We start from the raw sequence: 10317 nt of genomic DNA, 5'->3' as shown, positions 1-10317 counted from the left end.
ATTTAACTGATGTATTGATGTGACTGTAACTGTCAGACAATTTAGATACAGATGTAATGCTAAATTTAATTAATAATAGTTTTTTAAAAAATAAGTAAATCAAAATTGTAATAGTTCACTATTAGGTTAAACAAGTGAATGGACTTGAATGTTGACAATTGACAAACACATAATATGTATATATTATATATTTACAAAAAAAAAATAAAAAAAATATTAATTGAAATATATAAGTTATAAAAAAAAACTCAAATGTATTTTTTATTACCTTATTGCTAATATTTTAGTAGTTAAGAACTTTAATTAAATTAAAAAAAATATTTTAAAAAGATGTATTGGCAAGGATTGTCTCTTTCTTGTATACACCACATATTTATTATATGGTCTGTTCTGAATAAGCTATTCAACTCTATTATGATTAATATTAGACCGGATTGACCTATTATTAAATATTATAGTGAAAATATTTCCTAGTGAATCTTAGGTTATTTAATTAAACATTATTTTTATAAATATTTTTTATATTTTTATATAAATTAAGCATTTTTAAATTTAAAACTGTTTGTACGTGTTAAAATACTCTTAAATCAATTCAAATTGAATATTTGAAAAAGTCTAAATGATTTACTAGATAATATATAAGTTCTAAACTGTTTTTTCTAATAATTATGCTTATTATCAAAAGTTATAGTTGTAACAATATGAGTATGATTGTATGAGTTGTGTTAAAAGTTTATTAGTATTTTACTAATGCTATATAGTTGTATATTATTTAATAATAATATTATTCTTACAATGACTAAATTTATAATTGAAAACTTAAAAGTATAATATTGAAATTTGTCATTGTTAATTCATTTGATACGTATATCTTTAATCACATCATTACTAGTTAATGATCTCTACTGCAATAGATCAAGTTTGTTTTATGTCTTGTTTTTTTTATGTTTATAACCATGATGATCATATGAAGGTAATCTTGTTCTTTACATCTGTTGTTTAAAGTAATGTCTTAAGATCTGTTTTACAACTTCTAAAATAATAATAATAGTAATAATTAAAAAAGAAAATATTTAAGTACATGCTGGTATAGACGATTTATAATGTTTAAAATTGAACCGCACTGGCTGCTATTAATATTTCATGTTTAAAAATTTAACAAGAATTTGTTTATTATTTAACATACAATTATTATTTTAGTAGTATTAAGCATGGGTACAGCACTTTTTATTTTGTAAATACCTACATAATTAAGTTTATGAATGATAAAATAATAATATATTAGCTGAAATATTTAATTGAAGTATCTGATTAAAATTATAATTATGTTATCTATAAGGTAAATAACTAATATTCTTAAATAGTATATTACAACAATGTTTAAAATTCTTTGAACTATGAAGAAATAAGAATTTCATTTTTATTGTTTTGAGCTATAGACACGAAACTCCCAAAATCAATATCATTCAAATTAATTTCTTGCACTGTGTCGGCTTGATTATTAACTGGTATCTCTAAATCAAGAATAATTTAAAATTAAATTTTTCTTATAAAATAAGACTCAGACATAGAGAAATTCATTGAAAACTATACTATTAGTATCTAATGTTGATAAAAATATTCAGTAAAATTAAAAATATAAATTGAGATTTATATATTCAAGGTTAAAGCAAAGAACACAAAATTTTATGAAATAATAAACTAAACAAATATAAGTATTAATATTTTTTAGAACTAGATTTACACTTTAAATTAAACATTGAATGAACTGAATGTTTAAGGTACCTAACACAAATTTAAAATATAAAAAATAAGTTTTATTTTTAAAAATTGTTCAAGGAAAATTGTAGTTTTAATTCTTGTTACCAATAGGCAATAATAGATGTCAAATTTTGTAAACTATTAGGTACCAACGTCCAACACCAATATTTCATGGTTATTTACTGTAAACAATGATTGTTCTAGGGATTATAATATTACCATACTGAATAGTCTATTATTTAATTTAATTTATATTTCTTGATTTAAGTCAAATATGAGCAGTCTTTAACAATTAAAATCACTAACGAGATATTAATTATTAAGTGAAATTAAAAATTAAACCCCGAAGAAATTTATAGATAAAACAAATATATTTTCAATTGTTGAATATTTAATATAAAAATGAACAAGCTCTCAAAGTTGGAAACTGAATACACAAAGTATATTTTTGATATAAATACGTTATTTATGTAGTATAACTCAGATATTTCTTGTAGAGTATTTTCTAATAAACAAAGTATGTGCTTATTAAAACAATATTTCATGGCGCCAAATTTTTATCGTGATGTAAATTTATGTTTTTTATTTTTTATACATTATTTAAGTCTATGCCAAACCTCAAAAATATATAATAATTGTCAAAACATGTTTTATAAGCAATTACAAGTAGGTATTAAAATAAATATAATTGACAGAAAAACTTATCTGAAGTAGATTTCTATTTTAAACATATGAGTCTATAATAAAAATGCTCAAACGATAATCAGCCGTTGATGTGCAAACGACGTACGATATTTTGGCACAGGTAAACTGACGATACGCGAATGTTTTACAGCCAATTTTCATATTATGTATTCATGTGAATAGTAGGATAGATATGAAATAAACCAGTGGCAATGGTGCGAAAAATGGAGGTCACCAACATTTTAACTTTGAATGAAAACAGTTATGTCATATCTTAATGTTTAAGATAACGCGAGTTATATAAAATTCATTAAACTGCTCGATGTTTGGAATTAAAATGCTTAAGTATCTTTTATTCTTTTCACACATTGTACCTATAGGTACGTAAAAGATTTCCATTAAATCCATAGTTCCAGAATTGTCAAAATAAGCCTAATCGATTATGTTACTAAATGTTGTTTGAATTTGTTTATGCTAAAAATCATTTCGAGTTTATCAATAATAAAAAGCAGAATCGAATCATATTATATAACTACATAGGCTAAATAATCAATGACTGTGCCTGCAAGTCGTGGTGTTAGAAAAAAAAGTGAATTGATCAGTATACAGATTTTTATTAGGTACCTATTTGTGTTAAATCGTTATAAATTTTGAACAACTGCCCACATAATATAATATACCTACCTATGTAAAATAAATATTTTTTCGTGTCTGTATAAAAAAAAAAAAAAACTCTGATTATAAATTCGATACGCATATGCCTTTGTGCCGACCAACCCCTATTGATCCCCAAACACACGTTGAAGGCATTCACGCACGCACATGCACACACGCACGACGCACATACTGAATCCTTCGAGCAAAGTGTCGTGGAGCCAGATGCTGTGGGGTTGTGGTGGTACAGGGGTGTAGGCACATCTGTCCTTAGCAACGTTTTCCTGCAGCGCGTTTTTAAGGATAATATTGTAAACTAGATGTAAATGTTGTCCGCGTTGAACAGTGTCTTTGAAGGGTTGGCGCTTCTAAATAGAGGTCGCCAACTTTTATAATTTCAAAAACCGGACATCCACTGAAAACATTTTTTTGGTCGTCATAAGCCATATTGGTATAATTTTTAATGTTTCCATCGGTTTGATATACGAATAAATCATGACAATAATAACTAAATATAATATATAGGTAACTCTTAAATTTTTATTTTTTTATATTTCGGATCTTTTATAATTTTTATCAACACACGATTATTTATTGATATATTATATATGTGTAGCATAGGTACATATATATTATACTTGTACGCCTATATATTATCGTCTAAAAGTTAATACCTACTTATCGCTATCGCATAAATACATCGAGGGACATAGGAAAAATCTGGACATTTATAATGATTATAGTGGCGTCCAGTTGAAATATATAGGTATATAACTGTACACTGGACAGGAACCAGAAAATCTGAACTGTCCGGTTGAAAACTGGACGGTTGGTCACACTATACTTGTATATTATAATATCTAGAGAAAGGTATATAGGTATAATAAGTATAATAATATAAAACGCCAGAACCGCTATTGATCTCCAAACAGACGCACACTGGCGGGTCCAGGGGAAGGACACTGGAGGCATGCGCCACTCCCGTTGAACAAATATACTATCAAAAAATGTTTGGTGGTAAGGCTGTATCATGCTGGATCCACCCTTGAGAAAGTTGAGAAGGCATTCACCCTCGCATACACGCACGCACATGCGCACACACATATACGATAAATATACGAATTGTATTCGTCGAGCACAAAGTCGTGGTGCTAGATGATGCTGCAATAATCTGGACCAGCGGACGAACTTTTTCACCGCATTCGACAAGACGTCGCACATAACCCAACATCGAGTCCCTGCGCACTCACGTAGGTCGTATTATCTATTCGAACATCTATTATAGTTACATTTGCCTATAATAATTGGAATAGTTTAGTTTTAGTACCAAAATTACATTTACATCATTCGAAATGGATCCAAGTCGCGGGCCTGATGTAGATGTAGATGCCGTCGTTACCTATTTAAATGTACTAAGAGAGGTACGTAGAAACTTATTATATAAATTATTATATTATACTTATATTATGGTCTATGAACGAGCGACTTGGTGTCGTATCGTCGTCGACTGATAAAATGACAAATATCGTTTTAAAATAAATATAATAATAATTATTGTGTTACTTGGTGTGTGTCTATAATTGTCTACTAGGTACCTATATTTTATTTTATTTAAATTTTTCTTTACCGTCTTGATTTTTGTCTATAGACATTGAAATATGTGCAACGAATCGTGGGTACTGAAGCCATGGAAGAGTTTATACCTCCTCAATGGGTCAACTCCAGATATGCCAGAGATCCAGTTTTAAGAAGCAACATTGTAGTATGCCACACAACTGCTTCTGGGAGCACCTTCACAAGTACTGATTGTTCTACAATTATTTCACAATTAAATGATTTGGCTGATTCCTTATTATACTTTGAGATACCTAGTTTCTTAAACACATAAATACAAATTATTAAATAAATAGTAAGGTACCTATACGTTAATTCATTTTTCATTTTTAGTTATCTGATTTATCATCGTATAATTTTTCGATTTTTTCGACAATAAAAAATCTTGCATTCGTTAAACTAATTTCTAAAATATTTTATAGATACCTAATCCAAATACCCACGATTTACAAGTGTTCTTTAAGTATCATTACTATAGGACATAGGTGGTCTTATTCATTATCCTTTCTATGATGACGTATCCTACTTAGTAAATAGTAGAAGTAGAACCTAAAACATCAGTAGATCGCATACGCATATTATACTTATATTTAGTTATAGTTAAGTATCTTGCAATAAAATGGCATATTGGGAGATGACCGAAATTTCAGTATGATGTATTTTTTAATTATTATAACTAACTATGATTTTTTTTATTTGATTTGTTCAAATTGCTTATCATATTATTTGTACTAGGTACTATATAGGTACCTACTATTATATTATTATTATTATAGAAAACTACATAATAAAAATAATGTACTGCTTAATTATGATTTTTTTTATGTTTTGTATAAATATTTTTTTATATAAACATAAATTATTATTTCAGAATAAAACAATTAAAATACATACTGATAACTTTTAAAAGATTTCATATCATAAAAATTGTGTATCTATAACCTATGTAAATATTCAATGTTTGGTATAGTTAAAAATCTTTTTGTAATTTTTTTTTTTTAACTAAATACTTAATTGCAATTGAATAAACGTGTGGGTACTTATTTTATGTTTGTATCTTATACTTACCTTATTTGTGAATCTAGAAAGGTAGCTAAATATTTTTATGTACATAAAGTTCATTTGATGGGTAGATGAATTAAAAATAATATGAAAATAATTTGCTAATAGTTCATTATACCTAAATCAAATTGGTGCAAGTTTTCAATGTTTGCATAAACAGATTTAATAATACAATATTTATAGTAATTATAAATATTGATAAAAGATTATATAAAGCGCTTCCTTGTACTAAAATACTTTAGGAATGAACTGATTATACCAACTATAGATAAATAATTTTTTATATGACAGTATGACTTATTAAATAATAAATATATTCATACATAACTTTTATTTTAACGTAAAGAATAATTTACATATTATAAAAATAAGACTATTTAACATAAATCACACCAAGATATTTCAACTCATTTACATTTTTAAATTTAAGAATGTCACATTTGGTACATTGGGTTAATGCTGATGAATTTAAAGTTAATACATTTTGGACATTTAATAGTAATATGTTATCTTTTTGATTTTTCATTAAAATAATTTATTTGTAATTAACATAGTTTTTTTTTTTTATCACTTTTTTTACTAATTATAGTGTTCCTGATATGGTCATCTAACTTATTGATAATATATATATATAAATATTATTCGTTCACTACTTTGACAATTGATTTTTTGATTGTATTTGTGTGTTTTAAAATTCATATAATCTATAATCATATTCCTATAATCTTTAATTTATATAAAGCTATATAAGTGTTCATGAATTGTTTGTTGGTTTATTGTAAGATTGATTTCCTTAAAAAATTTGATGTTATACCAACCTTAAATTCAATGTACACAGTTGATAGGTAGCTTGAGTAGTATTTTTAAAGTAATTGTGTGAGTATTATATTGGGTGAGTACCTACATATATTTTTAATTATCACATTCAAAAACTATCATTACAATTATTCACAAGAAATTAAATATTTTTAATCATCTCTTCTTTTTTTTATATATTTATAATTCCATTTCATTAAAATATCCATTGGTTTATTATTTGACTAAAGAAAGTACGGTTTTAGATAGAAATTATAAAAGACTTAGGTAGTAAAATAATATAATTAATAATATATTTAAATTGTAAACATTTATTAATTATTACATTCAAAGGTTCCTCTGATACGACCAAAGAGTAGTCCAAGAACATTCTGACTAAATTCATATATTAACATATATTATAAATATATAACTAAAACAAATATAATCTTGCACATTGAAAAACTGATTTAATGACTGTAGCAATCGAATAATAAAAATTCTTTTTCTGGAGTACCTACCATAATTTTTATCCTTGTATGATTCTGCATGTATAATGTATATGTATACTATATGATTAGATATTTGTTTTAAATTCTATATATTAAATGGATGTATTGGTCGTTTATATATTCTTGTAAATTGATTCTTATAATTTAAAAAAAGTCAAAAATCTTAACATTCATTTTTATGAATATTAAATAGTGTTTTACTATCTTCAAAATATTTAAGCACAATACCGCCAATACTCAAATGTTTTATAAAAATTGAAGACAATTTGTGACAAAGCTACTGAAAGTTTGAATAGCTAATTTCATATTTCCTCCAATGTATGTATGCAGAACTCAGTATACTAGCTAATTGAAATCTAATGTTATTTGAAATTTAAAATATATTTATAATATGTAATAGTATAGCTAATATACTAGATAAAATTATCATTATCATCTAAATAAGATTTCAATTAATCTAAAACATTTGTTGTTAATTGAATTTTGAGGTATGCAACTTAATCAAAATATATTATTATTGAAATGACACTTTTTATCATTATATGGCTGTTGCCTGTTATAAATCACAGCCCATTAAATGAAATCTATTAAGCTTGGAATAGATGGCGTCAAATGTAATAATTATAAAATGTATATTATATTCATAACACTTAAATGGTACATCTAATTTAATTTAATTGAGATTTTACAAATAATTACATTGTATCAACTAACCTATGAGCCATTTCTAATTGCTTTTCAAACCATTAAGCAAAAACAATAATATACACTTAAGATGCTAAATTTAACAACCTTCAATTTTTATATTATTATCATAATCACAATAGGTACCAACATATCTAGCTAAATAATATTTTTAAAAGTTCAAATAATATATTATATTATTCATTCATTCATCAGTGCCGGCGGAAGGAATGTGCGACCTGTGCAATAGCACAGGGTGGCAAATTTTTTTGGAATTTTAGGGGCGACATTGTTTATAAATAAAAACAAATATAAATTATATAAGGGCGGCATATTATAGGTAATTGGCAAAGGGCAGCGAAAAGCCTAGCGCCGGCACTGTCGTCTGTCATTCATTATAGCCTATAATGAATGGATAATTATGGATATAATTAAACCTAAAAATTTTAAAACGGCGTTTTAAATAGGCAATCGAGCTTTACTATTATGCCATATTACCGGTATTTCATAGTAATAGTTTATTTATCTAAAATCTAAATATTATATTATAGGTATTCAATTTTCATATTCTAGTATTATAGGTACAATTATAATCTAATAGGTACCTCTCCTAGCATAAATTTCCCGCTTCTTTATGTTTTGTTGATAGCAAAACTCTTTGTAAGACTTTTCCTTGGTCAAAGGGACTTAATTGTCTGTACATACTATGTTATACTTTATATTGCTTAATATCAAACTGTACAAACTGTAAAACTTGTGTTGTAACACTTAAAAATGTGCTGCAATACAGCGGAAATGGTGTTCGGTTTGAAATATCATGGTAATCTTAATTGCACCAATAATTTATAGTGTGCACCCATTTTATTAATTTCAATTAATCTATCTTTTGTTTGTTTTACATTATATTACGTAATAAAACAATTAATGTTTTATTTGAGATTTATATCATCATTGGCCACCAATCTTGGTGAGTAACGTCAATGGCTGGTGAAAGATTTATATTTGACTTTAAAAAGTTTTTTTTTTATATATAAATTTACCTGCATGATTGGATGATTGAATAATTTTGTCAAAATTATATCATTGACTGGTGAATGAAGTTATTTAGGTAAGCTTACAATATAAATATAAATAATACAACCAATAAAGTATAACAATTTTGTTTTTATATTTAATATAATATAATTTACATATAGATATAGATATTACACATAATATGTAAAATATATTATTTTAAAAACTATTTATTAAGTATAAAACATATGCAATTATAAATATAGAACACAATGTATAGTCGGTTGTACTCAAAGGAGATTCAAAACCGAGTAACATAATAATTGATTAGTAAGTTGTAAATTATATTGCATGTGTTTGTAAATATTCATTAAAATAATACATGATTATGAATATTATATTAAACTATGAAAATAGAATGTTATTAGTTTTCAAGTAGATAGGTAGGTATTTATAAACACAAATACATTATACAATCTTCTAATATCGAAAGACGAGATGAAATATTTGGACTATCACTATCATATGTAGGTTTTTATAATAAATTGCAAATAATGGTATATTTAAATCAATTCATAAATAAAATTGAGCTGTTACTGTATAGTCGTCTAAAATATTTAAATGTGGACGTACGAATTTAACGTTTCTGTACTTACGTAGTTTCTGAAATCGATGTGTAATGTCCTAACACTCCTAACTTTAAATATATTGTATTAATGTATTATTTTACGATAAAACTATATTTTACAAATCAAGTGATGCTTTAATGTTAATGTATATACAGTGAATAATTTTGGTAGTCAACAGATCTTTGCTATACTCGACCTTTTTTTCTATGGACCATATAAGATATTTCTAAATACTACGCAGGTCACAAGTCGAAATAAACGGGAAAAGGAGAGATTGAAAAAAAAATTAAATTAAGTAAATGAGTTTTTTGATCTTTTTTTTTTAAATTTATATTTTCGTATCAATTAGATGAGTTATTTTTGGGCCACATTAAAGAAATTGGCGGGCAGTAAGTCGAGTATGAGTATATCTTTTAATTGTTTGTGTTTTGACTCGAAATAATCAAAACATGTAGATCAAATTAATATAATTAAGGATTGCATTATTCGATTATTAAAGAGTATTAATGAAGCTTATTATTATGATAGTTTTATTCCATTGTTAAGTAATCTAATACAGTAATTTATTATAATGCATAATGTTCACTATTCAGTTGTTAAGTGTTTACAAAGTTGAATATTATATGCAAATAATAAAAATTACTATAGACAATAAACGATCAAAACAGGTTATTGATAATTAATATATTATAGTCTATAGATTATAACACATAAATTAAGCAGGTGTAACCGGTTAGATTAGGCAAGGAAACATTAAATTAATAATATTATATGGATTTGCCAATTGGTGATCAATACCTTAAGTAATTTAATTAGAACACTATTTTCATTTATCAACGAGAACACAAAACTAACTTATAACAAGAACACGGAAGACTAAATATAATTACCAAATGCAAATGCATCTG

The 10317-nt window shown here is 25.5% G+C and overlaps 1 protein-coding gene across 1 annotated transcript; it reads left to right on the top strand.

Annotated features, from left to right (window-relative positions):
* The first annotated feature begins 4021 nt into the window (after nucleotides 1–4021).
* On the top strand, nucleotides 4022–5533 carry LOC114127760 (uncharacterized). The gene is made up of 2 exons (XM_027992075.2): nucleotides 4022–4520; nucleotides 4748–5533. The coding sequence occupies exons 1-2, from the start codon at nucleotides 4452–4454 to the stop codon at nucleotides 4985–4987; spliced, it is 309 nt and encodes a 102-aa protein (XP_027847876.2). The 5' UTR covers nucleotides 4022–4451; the 3' UTR covers nucleotides 4988–5533.
* The last annotated feature ends 4784 nt before the right edge of the window (nucleotides 5534–10317 follow it).

This window comes from Aphis gossypii, chromosome X, assembly GCF_020184175.1.
Source record: "Aphis gossypii isolate Hap1 chromosome X, ASM2018417v2, whole genome shotgun sequence".
Classification (NCBI taxonomy): domain Eukaryota; kingdom Metazoa; phylum Arthropoda; class Insecta; order Hemiptera; family Aphididae; genus Aphis; species Aphis gossypii.
Note: the sequence above shows the minus strand (reverse complement) of the source record. Positions and strands in the feature narration are given on the sequence as shown.